General features: G+C 38.3%; 2 protein-coding genes across 4 annotated transcripts in view; one reads left to right on the top strand and one right to left on the bottom strand.

Annotated features, from left to right (window-relative positions):
• The window catches only part of CENPQ (centromere protein Q), a 313,629-nt gene that overhangs the window by 108,679 nt on the left and 189,050 nt on the right, over positions 1–15,900 (top strand). The window lies entirely within an intron of this gene.
• CRISP2 (cysteine rich secretory protein 2) overlaps positions 1–15,900 on the bottom strand; it is a 29,147-nt gene that overhangs the window by 12,628 nt on the left and 619 nt on the right. Inside the window, exon 2 of the mRNA XM_059938538.1 lies at positions 4,223–4,293. Within this exon, the coding sequence (XP_059794521.1) occupies positions 4,223–4,291 (69 nt within the window). The 5' untranslated portion in view covers positions 4,292–4,293. The remainder of the gene's footprint in view (positions 1–4,222; positions 4,294–15,900) is intronic.

The raw sequence follows: 15,900 nt of genomic DNA, 5'->3' as shown, positions 1-15,900 counted from the left end.
TCAAGCACTTTGAGTTGTTAAGCACTGCCAATGAACTGAACCAAGGCAATGACAAATAGGGAAGAAGTAGTTTGAAGTTTTGAGAATGGGAATGGAATTCACGGCATGACAAATTAAAAACTCCTCTGAGGCCGCAAATGCCAATTTCTAGTTTCAAGGGAACCCTCAGTGTGATTTTTCTAGACATACAAGTGATAATGTTTTATAATATTTTATAATATCGTGTACAAGGGTATACAATAAGAACATGAAGACAGATTCATCCACATTCAATCAGGCTGCAGCAGTGGGGTAAGAGTGGACCTCAAGACTCATCCTAGACTTTAAGGGGAACTTTTACCTGACATGGTGTCTGTTTTTAGAGAAAGAATATATTTAGAATGTATTTAGAGAAGGAATGTTGAGGTTCAGTCGAAGTGCATTCAGTATTCTAGTAAAATGATTCTACCTGTTTTATTTTTTTAACATCTTTATTGGAATATAATTGCTTTACATTGTTGTGTTAGTTGCTGCTGTATAACAAAGTGAATCAGCTATATGTATACATATATCCCCATATCCCCTCCCTCTTGCATCTCCCTCCCACCCTCCCTATCCCACCCCTCTAGGTGGTCACAAAGCACTGAGCTGATCTCCCTGTGCTATGGGGCTGCTTCTCACTAGCTATCGTTTTACATTTGGTGGTGTATATATGTCCATGCCACTCTCTCACTTCGTCCCAGCTAAACTTTCCCCTTCCCTGTGTCCTCAAGTCCATTCTCTATGTCTGTGTCTTTATTCCTGTCCTGCCCCTAGGTTCTTCAGAACCATTTTTTTTTAGATTCCATATATATATGTGTTAGCATATGGTATTTGTTTTTCTCTTCCTGACTCACTTCACTCTGCATGACAGACTCTAGGTCCATCAATCTCACTACAAATAACTCAATTTCATTTCTTTTATGGCTGAGTAATATTCCATTATATATATGTGCCACATCTTCTTTATCCATTCATCTGTTGATGGACACTTAGGTTGCTTCCATGTCCTGGCTATTGTAAATAGAGCTGCAATGAACATTGTGGTACATGACTCTTTTTGAATTATGGTTTTCTTAGGGTATATGCCCACGAGTGGGATTGCTGGTTCATATGGTAGTTGTATTTTTAGTTTTTTAAGGAACCTCCATACTGTTCTCCATAGTGGCTGTATCAATTTACATTCCCACTCCATAGTGGCTGTATCAATTTACATTCCCACCAACAGTGCAAGAGGGTTCCCTTTTCTCCACACCCTCTCCAGCATTTACTGTTTGTAGATTTTTTGATGATGGCCATTCTGACTGGTGTGAGGTGATACTTCATTGTAGTTTTGATTTGCATTTCTCTAATGATTAGTGATGTTGAGCATCCTTTCATGTGTTTGTTGGCAATCTGTATATCTTCTTTGGAGAAATGTCTATTTAGGTCTTCTGCCCATTTTTGGATTGGGTTGTTTGCTTTTTGATATTGAGCTGCATGAGCTTCTTGTAAATTTTGGAGACTAATCCTTTGTTAGTTGCTTCATTTGCAAATATTTTCTCCCATTCTGAGGGTTGTCTTTTCGTCTTTTTTATGGTTTCCTTTGCTGTGCAAAAGCTTTTAATTTTCATTAGGTCCCATTTGTTTATTTTTGTTTTCATTTCCATTTCTCTAGGAGGTGGGTCAAAAAGAATCTTGCTGTGATTTATGTCAAAGAGTGTTCTGCCTATGTTTTCCTCTAAGAGTTTTATAGTGCCTGGCCTTACACTTAGGTCTTTAATCCATTTTGAGTTTATTTTTGTGTATGGTGTTAGGGAGTGTTCTAATTTCTTTCTTTTACATGTAGCTGTCCAGTTCTCCCAGCACCACTTATCAAAGAGGCTGTCTTTTCTGCATTGTATATTCTTGCCTCTTTTATCAAAGATAAGGTGACCATATATGCGTGGGTTTATCTCTGGGCTTTCTATTCTGTTCTATTGATCTATATTTCTGTTTTTGTGCCAGTACCATACTGTCTTGATTACTGTAGCTTTGTAGTATAGTCTGAAGTCAGGGAGCTTGATTCCTCCAACTCTGTTTTTCTTTCTCAAGATTGCTTTGGCTATTTGGGGTCTTTTGTGTTTCCATACAAATTGTGCAATTTTTGTTCTAGTTCTGTGAAAAATGCCATTGGTAGTTTGATAGGGCTTGCATTGAATCTGTAGATTGCTTTGCGTAGTATAGTCATTTTCACAATGTTGATTCTTCCAATCTAAGAACATGGTATATCTCTCCATCTGTTTGTATCATCTCTAATTTCTTTCATCAGTGTCCTACAGTTTTCTCCATACAGGTCTTTTGTCTCCTTAGGTAGGTTTATTCCTAGATATTTTATTCTTTTTGTTGCAATGGTAAATGGGAGTGTTTCCTTAATTTCTCTCTCAGATTTTTCATCATTAGTGTATAGGAATGCAGGAGATTTCTGTGCATTAATTTTGTATCCTGCTACTTTACCAAATTCATTGATTAGCTCTAGTAGTTTTCTGGTAGCATCTTTAGGATTCTCTATGTATAGTATCATGTCATCTGCAAACAGTGACAGTTTTACTTATTTTCCGATTTGGATTCCTTTTGTTTCTTTTTCTTCTCTGACTGCTATGGCTAAAACTTCCAAAACTATGTTGAATAACAGTGATGAGAGAGGGCAACCTGTCTTGTTCCTGATCTTAGTGGAAATGGTTTCAGTTTTTCACCATTGAGAACGATGTTGACTATGGGTGATTCTACCTGTTATAGGTAGATTTTATAGGGTCACTCAAAAGACCCCATTAAAAAAATCTCCAAGGCCATTTGGAGGGAGCAAAGCCATCCAGTAAATGGACTATTGCTGACTTTGTTCCTTTTAGAAACAGAAATATAACTGATAAGGTATTAAATCAGGTGCTGATATTTTTGGTGTATCTTTGTGTGTGTGTGTGTGTGTGTGTTGGAGGGGATGGGTCCTAAACCTGGAGGTGGAGTAGGGTGTGTGAATTGCTCCCACAAGGTATAGCAATTTGATAGCCTAAATTTACACAAAAGGCTGATGTTACATGAGGATGAGTAAGATTTTTTTTAAAAAATAAATTTATTATTTATTTATTTATAATTTTTGGCTGTATTGGGTCTTCGTTGCAGTGTGCAGGCTTCTCACTGTGGTGGCTTCTCTTGTTGCCGAGCACGGGCTCTAGGCATGCAGGCTTCAGTAGTTGTGGCACGCGGGCTTAGTTTCTCTGCGGCATGTGGGATCTTCCCGGACTAGGGCTTGAACCCGTGTCCCCTGCATTGGCAGGCGGATTCTTAACCACTGTGCCACCAGGGAAGTCCCAGCATGAGTAAGCTTTTGAAGTGTAAGTCTGAATAGACAGGGTCCTTGGTTGATCTTCCCCTGACACCCTGGGATAAGTTATTCTCTGCTCCCCCAGTACTGAGTCCCCTTCAAAGCTCTGCAAATACTGTGAATATGGGTCTGACCACATTTTATCTCCATGATCTCATTGTGCGTCCATTTCTCCTGCCTACTTGTACGTTCCTAAGGACAGGGACCAATACTGAATGAAAAATAAATCCAATGGCACGTGTCTTTATAAGAGGCACAAGAGGAGAAGGTGATGTGAAGATGGAGGCAGAGATTTCAGTGATGTAGCCACAAGCCAAGGATTGATGGAAGCCACCAGAAGCTGGGAGAGAGACATGGAACAGACTCCCTCCTAGATCCTCCAGAGGGAGCATGGCCCTGCTGATACCTTGATTTCAGACTTCTGGTCTCCAGAACTGTGAGAGAATAAATTTCTATTGGGCTAAGCCACCAAACTTGTGTTAATTTCTTACAACAGCCCTAAGGACCTAATGCATTAATTTTGTAAAATAATCATTCCGTCATACACTCCATATAAAAATAATGCAATATTTTTCTTTTTTTGTACTAAATCTTTGAAATCTGTTGTGTAATTTATACCTACAGTACATCTTGTTTTGGAAAAGCCACATTTCAAGTCTTCAATAGCCACGTGTGACAGGTGGCTGCTGTACTGGACTGCTCATCCTTAAACTTTCATCTAGATAATTGCATTAAGTGCTCTGAGCTACCAATGAGTACTCTGTGATGTACTAGACACTCTCATTACTTCCACTCTCAAAGTGCCTTGCCATCCCACAGAGCTGCCTGGATAGCTCTGGAAAGATTTTTCCACTTTAACCTTACCTTTGCTTCGGTGGGGAAAGATGGTAGCAGCACAGCAGCCAGAAACAGCACAACTGGGAGTAAAGCCATTGCTAGGAAGTAAGTCAAAGAGAACAAAGGTCTACATTGAAACATGTAGTACATGGACCTCTAACTAGGAGGGAAGAACTAACGTAATGATCTTGGTTATCTCAAAGGAGCCGTGATTCCCAAATTTATAAGTAATGTAACAAGAGAGGACTGTCATATGGTGCCAGTAGAATCATAATAGAACCAACCTTGTCTCTGATAGGGACAATAAAAAATAAGCTGAAGAACTTGACTGTTGCACTTGAATTATACCTATAAAGGTGAGGGACATACCACTTCTTTCTGCCCACTTCTATTGCTCCTAAGCCCATCAGAAAAAAAATATGGAAAAAAACAGATTTCGACACAGTTAATTATGATCTTGCATCGATTATTCATTTCAATTTTAGGGCAAAGTCTATTTTTAGTGTATACCATTTCTTAGTTTTTTTCCTCTTGTCTATGAAAAGTAGATCTTTCTGTCCTTTTATTTATACACAACTCTAATCAAGATTTCAGGGTTGTGATTACACAGAAATGTACAAATACTTTAGTAGTAGTTATTTCTCCAATGGAGGCATTAGAAGTTATATTTATTTTATTCCTTACACTTGTCTATATTTTCAAATTTCCCAGTATAGAAAAAATATAAATAGAACTAATATATTGAAAATCTAGCCTGTTCGAATTTGCTGAATCCATGATTGGGTACAAAGGTTATTTAATATCTTCATTAACTTTTTAAAAGACTCAGCATTGGGTTGCCCACATTGTGCTTTCTCAATGTGTCAAAAAATCCTTGGTCCTTTAGATGAAGCAACAAGAATATGAAGTTTAGGAAGCATTCATATTCTCTTCCCCACCATTCATCATATAAAAATTACTCACTTTGTAAATTAAAGGAATACTGCTTAGATTAACTGTCTTCCTATGCAATTGCTACTCCCAAATTCTTGGAGGAGAAGAAAATTCTAAACTATTTATCTGCAGTACTTCTCAGGCCTTATTGATTTGTAAATAGTGGACAGTTGGTACCTCTTCCATGTATTGCCTTTCTTCTCAATAGTGTGATTATCAAAGGGAGAGGAATGAACATTTTTGACAGTGTGGGGCAAAATACAATGTCTAATTTCACTCTCATACCTTCGCAGGTGTGGTGGTGTTTTACCGATGAAGGAATTGAGGCTTATAAGAGTTAATTAACCTATGCCAATGGTAAATTCTTTTATCTATTTATTTTTATTTATTTATTTATTTTGGCTGTGTTGGGTCTTTGCTCCTGCGTGCGGGCTTTCTCTGGTGGCCTTGAGCGGGGTCTACCCTTTATTGCGGTGCACGGACTTCTCATTACGGTGGCTTCTCTTGTTGTGGAGCACGGGCTCTAGGTGTTTCAATAGTTGTAGCACACAGGCTCAGTAGTTGTGGCTCGCGGGCTCTAGAGCACAGGCTCAGTAGTTGTGGCGCAAGGGCTTGGCTGCTCCACAGCATTTGGGATCTTCCCGGACCAGGGATTGAACCCGTGTCCCCTGCATTGGCAGGTGGATTCTTAACCACTGCACCACCAGGGAAGTCCCAAGATATGAGCTGTTTTTTTTTTTTTTTAAATTTCTGAAACATTTATATTAACGTATTTCCATACAAATAACCCAATGAAAGTTTAGTATTAGTTGTTTTGTTTGTTTGTTTTTTTATACTGCAGGTTCTTATTAGGCATCAATTTTATACACATCAGTGTATACATGTCAATCCCAATCGCCCAATTCAGCACACCACTATCCCCACCCCACCGCAGTTTTCCCCCCATGGTGTCCATATGTCCGTTCTCTACATCTGTGTCTCAACTTCTGCCCTGCAAACCGGCTCATCTGTACCATTTTTCTAGGTTCCACATACATGCGTTAATATACGATATTTGTTTTTCTCTTTCTGACTTACTTCACTCTGTATGACAGTCTCTAGATCCATCCACGTCTCAACAAATGACTCAATTTCGTTCCTTTTTATGGCTGAGTAATATTCCATTGTATATATGTACCACAACTTCTTTATCCATTCGTCTGTTGATGGGCATTTAGGTTGCTTCCATGACCTGGCTATTGTAAATAGTGCTGCAATGAACATTCGGGTGCATGTGTCTTTTTGAATTACGGTTTTCTCTGGGTATATGCCCAGTAGTGGGATTGCTGGGTCATATGGTAATTCTATTTTTAGTTTTTTAAGGAACCTCCATATTGTTCTCCATAGTGGCTGTATCAATTTACATTCCCACCAACAGTGCAAGAGGGTTCCCTTTTCTCCACACCCTCTCCAGCATTTGTTGTTTGTAGATTTTCTGATGATGCCCATTCTAACTGGTGTGAGGTGATACCTCATTGTAGTTTTGATTTGCATTTCTCTAATAATTAGTGATGTTGAGCATCTTTTCGTGTGCTCCTTGGCCGTCTGTATGTCTTCTTTGGAGAAATGTCTATTTAGGTCTTCTGCCCATTTTTGGATTGGTTTGTTTGTTTCTTTAATACTGAGCTGAATGAGCTGTTTATATATTTTGGAGATTAATCCTTTGTCCGTTGATTCGTTTGCAAATATTTTCTCCCATTCTGAGGGTTGTCTTTTCGTCTTGTTTATGGTTTCCTTTGCTGTGCAAAAGCTTTGACGATTCATTAGGTCCCATTTGTTTATTTTTGTTTTTATTTCCATTACTCTAGGAGGTGGATCAAAAAAGATCTTGCTGTGATTTATGTCAAAGAGTGTTCTTCCTATGTTTTCCTCTAAGAGTTTTATAGTGTCCAGTCTTACATTTAGTTCTCTAATCCATTTTGAGTTTATTTTTGTGTATGGTGTTAGGGAGTATTCTAATTTCATTCTTTTACATGTAGCTGTCCAGTTTTCCCAGCACCACTTATTGAAGAGACTATCTTTTCTGCATTGTATATCTTTGCCTCCTTTGTCATAGATTAGTTGACCATAGGTGCGTGGGTTAATCTCTGGGCTTTCTATCTTGTTCCATTGATCTATGTTTCTGTTTTTGTGCCAGTACCATATTGTCTTGATTACTGTAGCTTTGTAGTATAGTCTGAAGTCAGGGAGTCTGATTCCTCCAGCTCCGTTTTTTTCCCTCAAGACTGCTTTGGCTATTCGGGGTCTTTTGTGTCTCCATACAAATTTTAAGATGATTTGTTCTAGCTCCGTAAAAAATGCCATTGGTAATTTGATAGGGATTGCATTGAATCTGTAGATTGCTATGGGTAGTATAGTCATTTTCACAATGTTGATTCTTCCAATCCAAGAACATGGTATATCTCTCCATCTGTTGGTATCATCTTTAATTTCTTTCATCAGTGTCTTATAGTTTTCTGCATACAGGTCTTTTGTCTCCTTAGGTACGTTTATTCCTAGGTATTTTATTCTTTTTGTTGCAATGGTAAATGGGAGTGTTTCCAAAATTTCTCTTTCAGATTTTTCATCATTAGTGTATAGGAATGCAAGAGATTTCTGTGCATTAATTTTGTATCCTGCAACTTTACCATATTCATTAATTAGCTCTAGCAGTTTTCTGGTGGCAGTTTTAGGATTCTCTATGTATAGTATCATGTCATCCGCAAACAGTGACAGTTTTACTTCTTCTTTTCCAATTTGTATTCCTTTTATTTCTTTTTCTTCTCTGATTGCTGTGGCTAAAACTTCCAAAAGTATGTTGAATAATAGTGGTGAGAGTGGGCATCCTTGTCTCCTTCCTGATCTTAGAGGAAATGCTTTCAGTTTTTCACCATTGAGAATGATGTTTGCTGTGGGTTTGTCATATATGGCCTTTATTATGTTGAGGTAGGTTCCCTCTATGCCCCCTTTCTGGAGAGTTTTTATCAGAAATGGGTGTTGAATTTTGTCAAAAGCTTTTTCTGCATCTATTGAGATGATCATATGGTTTTTCTTCTTCAATTTGTTAATATGGTGTATCACATTGATTGATTTGTATATATTGAAGAATCCTTGCATCCCTGGGATAAATCCCACTTGATCATGGTGTATGATCCTTTTAAAGTGTTGTAGGATTCTGTTTGCTAGTATTTTGTTGAGGATTTTTGCATCTATATTCATCAGTGATATTGGTCTGTAATTTTCTTTTTTTGTAGTGTCTTTGTCTGGTTTTGGTATCAGGGTGATGGTGGCCTCATAGAATGAGTTTGGGAGTGTTCCTTCCTCTGCAGTTTTTTGGAAGAGTTTAAGAAGGATAGGTGTTAGCTCTTCTCTAAATGTTTGATAGAATTCACCTGTGAAGCCATCTGGTCCTGGACTTTTGTTTGTTGGAAGATTTTTAATCACAGTTTCAATTTCATTACTTGTGATTGGTCTGTTCATATTTTCTGTTTCTTCCTGGTTCAGTCTTGGAAGGTTATACCTTTCTAAGAATTTGTCCATTTCTTCCAGGTTGTCCATTTTATTGGCATAAAGTTCCTTGTAGTAGTCTCTTAGGATGCTTTGTATTTCTGCAGTGTCTGTTGTAACTTCTTTTTCATTTCTGATTTTATTAATTTGAGTCCTCTCCCTCTTTTTCTTGATGAGTCTGGCTAATGGCTTATCAATTTTGTTTATCTTCTCAAAGAATCAGCTTTTAGTTTTATTGATCTTTGCTATTGTTTTCTTTGTTTCTATTTCATTTATTTCTGCTCTGATCTTTATGATTTCTTTCCTTCTGCTAACTTTGGGTTTTGTTTGTTCTTCTTTCTCTAGTTTCTTTAGGTGTAAGGTTAGATTGTTTACTTGAGATTTTTCTTGTTTCTTGAGGTAGGCTTGTATAGCTATAAACTTCCCTCTTAGAACTGCTTTTGCTGCATCCCATAGGTTTTGGGTCGTCGTGTTTTCATTGTCATTTGTCTCTAGGTATTTTTTGATTTCCTCTTTGATTTCTTCAGTGATCTGTTGGTTATTTAGTAACGTATTGTTTAGCCTCCATGTGTTTGTCTTTTTTACGTTTTTTTCCCTGTAATTCATTTCTAATCTCATAGCGTTGTGGTCAGAAAAGATGCTTGATATGATTTCGATTTTCTTAAATTTACTGAGGCTTGATTTGTGACCCAAGATGTGATCTATCCTGGAGAATGTTCCGTGCGCACTTGAGAAGAACGTGTAATCTGCTGTTTTTGGATGGAATGTCCTATAAATATCAATTAAATCTATCTGGTCAATTGTGTCATTTAAAGCTTGTGTTTCCTTATTTATTTTCATTTTGGATGATCTGTCCATTGGTGTAAGTGAAGTGTTAAAGTCCCCCACTATTATTGTGTTACTGTCAATTTCCTGTTTTATGGCTGTTAGCAGTTGCCTTATGTATTGAGGTGCTCCTATGTTGGGTGCATATATATTTATAATTGTTATATCTTCTTCTTGGATTGATCCCTTGATCATTATGTAGTGTCCTTCTTTGTCTCTTGTAATATTCTTTTATTTTAAAGTCTATTTTATCTGATATGAGTATAGCTACTCCAGCTTTCTTTTGATTTCCATTTGCATGGAATATCTTTTTCCATCCCCTCACTTTCAGTCTGTATTTGTCCCTAGGTCTAAAGTGGGTCTCTTGTAGACAGCATATATATGGGTCTTGTTTTTGTATCCATTCAGCAAGCCTGTGTCTTTTGGTTGGAGCATTTAATCCGTTCACATTTAAGGTAATTATCAATATGTATGTTCCTATGACCATTTTCTTATTTGTTTTGGGTTTGTTTTTGTAGGTCCTTTTCTTCTCTTGTGTTTCCCACTTAGAGAAGTTCCTTTAGCATTTGTTGTAGAGCTGGTTTGGTGGTGCTGAATTCTCTTAGCTTTTGCTTGTCTGTAAAGCTTTTGATTTCTCCATCAAATCTAAATGAGATCCTTGCCAGGTAGAGTAATCTTGGTTGTTCTTCCCTTTCATCACTTTAAGTATATCATGCCACTCCCTTCTGGCTTGTAGAGTTTCTGCTGAGAAATCAGCTGTTAACCTTATGGGAGTTCCCTTGTATTTTATTTGTCGTTTTTCCCTTGCTGCTTTCAATAATTTTTCTTTGTCTTTAATTTTTGCCACTTTGATTACTATGTGTCTCGGCATGTTTCTCCTTGGGTTTATCCTTTATGGGACTCTCTGTGCTTCCTGGACTTGGGTGGCTATTTCCTTTCCCATGTTAGGGAAGTTTTCGACTATAATCTCTTCAAATATTTTCTCTGGTCCTTTCTCTCTCTCTTCTCCTTCTGGGACCCCTATAATGCGAATGTTGTTGTGTTTAATGTTGTCCCAGAGGTCTCTTAAGCTGTCTTCATTTCTTTTCATTCTTTTTTCTTTAGTCTGTTCCGCAGCAGTGAATTCCACCATTCTGTTTTCCAGGTCACTTATCCGTTCTTCTGCCTCAGTTATTCTGCTATTGATTCCTTCTAGTGTAGTTTTCATTTCAGTTATTGTATTGGTCATCTCTGTTTGTTTGTTCTTTAATTCTTCTAGGTCTTTGTTAATCATTTCTTGCATCTTCTCAATCTTTGCCTCCATTCTTATTCCGAGGTCCTGGATCATCTTCACTATCATTATTCTGAATTTTTTTTCTGGAAGGTTGCCTATCTCCACTTCATTTAGTTGTTTTTCTGGGGTTTCTTCTTGTTCCTTCATCTGGTACATAGCCCGCTGCCTTTTCATCTTCTCTATCTTTCTGTAACTGTGGTTTTTGGTCCACAGGCTGCAGGATTGTAGTTTTTCTTGCTTCTGTTGTCTGCCCTCTGGTGGTTGAGGCTATCTAAGAGGCTTGATGGGAGGCTCTGGTGGTGGGTAGAGCTGACTGTTGCTGTGGCGGTCAGAGCTCAGTAAAACCTTAATCCACTTGACTGTTGATGGGTGGGGCTGGGTTCCCTCCCTGTTGCTGTGGCGGTCAGAGCTGAGTAAAACTTTAATCCACTTGCCTGTTGATGGGTGGGGCTGGGTTCCCTCCCTGTTGGTTGTTTTGCCTGAGGCAACCCAACACTGGAGCCTACCTGGGCTCTTTGATGGGGTTAATGGCAGACTCTGGGAGGGCTCATGCCAAGGAGCACTTCCCAGAACCTCCGCTGCCAGTGTCCTTGTCCCCACGGTGAAACAGATCCACCCCCCGCCTCTGCAGGAGACCCACCAACACCAGCAGGTCTGGTTCAGTCTCCCCCAGGGTCACTGCTCCTTCCCCTGGGTCCCGATATGCACACTACTTTGTGTGTGCCCTCCAAGAGCGGGGTCTCTGTTTCCCCCAGTCCTGTCGAAGTCCTGCAATCAATTCCCACTAGGCTTCAAAGTCTGATTCTCTAGGAATTCCTCCTCCCATTGCTGGACCCCCAGGTTGGGAAGCCTGACGTGGGGCTCAGAAGCTTCACTCCAGTGGGTGGACTTCTGTGGTATAAGTGTTCGCCAGTCTGTGAGTCACCCACCCAGCAGTTATGGGATTTGATTTTACTCTGATTGCGCCCCTCCTACCGTCTCACTGTGGCTTCTCCTCTGTTCTTGGATGTGGGGTATCCTCCTTGGTGAAGTCCAGTGTCTTCCTGTCGATGATTGTCCAGCAGCCAGTTGTGATTCTGGTGCTCTCGCAAGAGGGAGTGAGAGCACTTCCTTCTACTCCCGATATGAGCTTCTTAAAGAAGCTCAGTTAACTGTTGGTTGACCAACTTCCTTGGAATATCACAGCACACTTTCAAGACTCTCAACTCCTTATCTAGGCCTCCAACCCATACACTCTTTAGAAGGTAATTTCTGTAAGTAGCCAGGCGGGTATTGAGTGGATTTGGGGGGTCCTACCTATATCTCTTCATGTCTTTTCCTGGAAGCCAGCAGATTACATAAAGTCCAGAAGAGTCCTCAGTCACAATTCTAATTGTTTGTAATATACGGTTTCTAATAACTGTTCGTTCAAAACATAAATAAGAAACTAAAACTCTTAGTTTGATCTCATGAAAAACCAGAGTTAGAAATGACTTAAGGTTTCTGCTATGACTCAGTGTTTCACATAAATAGAATGATTTGTCTTTTACAATAGGTAACAAGTTTCAATAGGATATCTTAGACAGGATGTTGAGTCTTTGGTGGCTAGGTGCTGAGCAACAAAACTGACCACTCTGTCGTCTGTCTGAACCGAATCAGGCCATGTACCAACCTGAGTGCCTGAAGAGGCATGGAGGATCAGAAGACCCCTCACCCCACAGATCTTTCTCTCCCCTGTTTTCACCCACCTACCTCCCCACCCCCATCCCCGGGCTGGGCATTTCCAGTTTCCTAGCCTGCTCTAATTCTTTTTTTTTTTTTTTCTATGAAAGAGTATTTAATGGCATTGCTTTTCTTGGTTTTCCATGCAGGCTTTATGATCACATATTAATCCAGATTCCTTAAGCACTGTTTCTTAAAATTGGAATGGATGTATAGAATATGGAAAATGGATTAGCATATTCAGTAATAAGTAGGTTATTTGATCCTGGCAGATTAGCCATAGTGTAATCCTACTGCAAAGTTTTCCCCACAACTTTCCAACCGTCACCATTTCCATCTAGAAGGAATGTAGAATTAGGCAAAGCCACAAGTGAAGCATTCCCTGTAGATTCTTACTCTTACTAAGCCTTCAGCAAAATCTTCTCTGGAATCAGAAGGTAAAGGAAATTAAGAAGCAATAATATATGGCTTGACTTGGAGTTTTTTTTTTTTCCTTTGATCTGGAAGACACAACTACTCTGTCTGATAACTGTGTGATACAAATCAAACCTAGTGTGTTCCCCATTTGAAGCCTAAAACCAGCGCTTTAGAACAAACATCAACAATGTTTTCCTTTTAATTCTGGTACCAGTTTATTTATGACACTTTGAGATTAAATTCTTTAGTGATAAAATCTGATATGCCAATTTGACATCAGAAGATAACATCTATTATTTCTTAAATGTAATTTTGACTCAGGTAAGTTTTCCAACGTATTTAAGAGTTGACCTTTATCATGATTTTTTTTCAAAAGCAAAAAAAGAAAATATCACAAAAATAGAAAATAAAGCTAGCCTTCATAAAGCAGAGCATGGACTTTTCAAACAGCAATTCTCTCTCTTTCCTATTAACACCAATGACATTGCAAACCAGACATGTAACAAAAAAGAGAAATACAATATACCCTGAAAGTAAAAAACAAGGTCAGAGGTGAGGATTTAGCTAAAAGACTTTCTTTAGGCAACAGAGACAGCAAATCAAGCTTATGCTTTTTTCTGTTTGAATCCTCATTAAAAAAAGCCGTAATAGCTCAGGTTTTTATTTTTAATTTTCCTTCCATGAAGTGCTATGTTAACACTTTCCTGCATTGCTATTTCCAAACATATTATGCATAACCCAGCATTGAAAAAGACTGTTAATTTTTTAAAAAGGAAGGAAAGAAAGAAGAAGAGAGGGCAAGAGAGCTAACAGGAAGAAGATGGGAAAGAAGAGGGAAAGGGAGGGAGACAGAGGGAAAAAGATAAGGAAGGGAGAGGGAGGGAGGCAGGTAGAGAGAGAGAGACAGAGAGAAAGAAGAAAAGAAAACGGAAGGGAAGAGAAATTGGAGGGATGGAGAGACATGTTTTTATGTCAATCTGGTACATCTGATTTGGGTAAGCAAATTAACAAAGAAATCTAACACTGTTAACAGAGAAATCTAAAAGTGTTTCATGGCATGAGGACACTTTAAATAAGTCTACCAGGTATGAGACCGGATTTCTATATTTCTTATACTTTATCTACTTTATAATTTCCAAATTTATTTATTTTTTTCCCTTTTATTAGATAATTCTTATAAACGTACATCTACCAGATTCCTCACTATGATTTTTATTTGTTTATCCTTCTGAAGTATTCAACTCCTGGTGACTTATTTCTACTTCCCTTAATGTATTTGTTATTTGTTCCTCTTTGCCTTATTGCTTTCTCTTCCTAAGTTTAAAACATCATCTTATCAGAGGGATACATGTAGTATTATTGGTTTTTTTTTAAGTCTGTTCCTAAAGAATGGACCAAAAGCAAAGTGGAGCCATTAGAGTAATAATCTATTTCAATGCCCTAAACTGGCTTTATTCAAAACTCACCTGCAAAGGGTAGATTGTTGTTTTTGTAAAGAAATTATACTCCAATAAAGATGTTAAAAAAAAAAGTACTTATTTACAATCAGTAATTGTTTAAACACTTTACAATTTATCAAAGCTAATACAGAGAGAATATAAAGAATTTTGTCTTTGATCTGGTAGTCTATTAAATGATGAATTATTTCAGTCATTCATTATATTATTATTCATTTATGCAATTGCATCTGACTTTCACTTATTTTATCCTATCCTAAAACGTCCTTAGCCAATAACAAAGGTGTCTATTGTGTAGTAGAAATCTTTGCAGTGAGCATTATATTTGTAAGTGTATCTAAGAAATAGAGTGAAGGGATTGTGACTAAATTCGTAGTAGGGGGAGAGGAATAAATGGTTCTCTTTGTAAAGAAGAGGGGCACAGAACACTGTACAACAAGTCTCCCTGAAACATTTGAAAATTGATCTCAGTTTGAGCTGAAGTCCTTACCAACCTCACCTCAACAAAGTGCCCAAATGACTTTTTAAAAGGGTACAGCACAAACCAGGGGAGAATGAGGGAAAGGGCAGGTTTGAAACTTACAGTGTTTCTATAATCAATACTCTGCTCCTGAACCAAAGTGTAAAGAGGCGCACAAATGTGCTAAACTGCATTTCAAAAATGACATCGTAATTGCTGGCACTGCCCAGCCTACCCTGGCCTCAGCATTGCCTGGTTTTAAATGTATTTCAAACTGTTCTTCCAAAGTCTGCCTAATTTTTTTTTTTGTCCAAATAGCAGCAACTCGCAGTTAGTGAACAAAGCTTCAGGATTTTTTTTTTTACTTACAGCTAAATTTAACTTTACCTATCCAATAAAAAAGAAATAAGGGAGACTTTATTATCTCCCTGGATTTCTGTGTATGATACCACATCATAGAGAAGTGGTTATTAGAGACAATGGCCTACCAAGGTGAAGTTTGTAGTAAAGCCTATTATGTGGTTTCACCATTGACACTAATGGAATGTAACAGTGATTTAGAATGATTTAATGGCTCCCAGCTTGTGCTCTAATAGTGCTCTTTATATTATGATGTATATCACAAAACCTAATGTGGCCCTTGTGATATATTGACAGTATTCATGCTGTTTTTTTTTTTTTTAACATCTTTATTGGAGTATAATTGCTTTACAATGGTGTGTTAGTTTCTGCTTTATAACAAAGTGAATCGGTTATACATATACATATGTTCCCATATCTCTTCCCTCTTGCGTCTCCCTCCCTCCTACCCTCCCTATCCCACCCCTCTAGGTGGTCACAAAGCACAGAGCTGATCTCCCTGTGCTATGCGGTTGCTTCCCACTAGCTATCTATTTTACGTCTGGTAGTGTATATATGTCCATGCCACTCTCTCACTTTGTCACAGCTTACCCTTCCCCCTCCCCATATCCTCAAGTCCATTCCCTAGTAGGTCTGTGTCTTTATTCCCGTCTTGCCACTAGGTTCTTCATGACTTTTTTTTTTTTTCCTTAGATTCCATATATATGTGTTAGCATACTGTATTTGTTTTTCTCTTTCTGACTTACTTCACTCT

Source organism: Balaenoptera ricei, chromosome 11 (genome assembly GCF_028023285.1).
Source record: "Balaenoptera ricei isolate mBalRic1 chromosome 11, mBalRic1.hap2, whole genome shotgun sequence".
In the NCBI taxonomy this organism is placed as follows: domain Eukaryota; kingdom Metazoa; phylum Chordata; class Mammalia; order Artiodactyla; family Balaenopteridae; genus Balaenoptera; species Balaenoptera ricei.
Note: the sequence above shows the minus strand (reverse complement) of the source record. Positions and strands in the feature narration are given on the sequence as shown.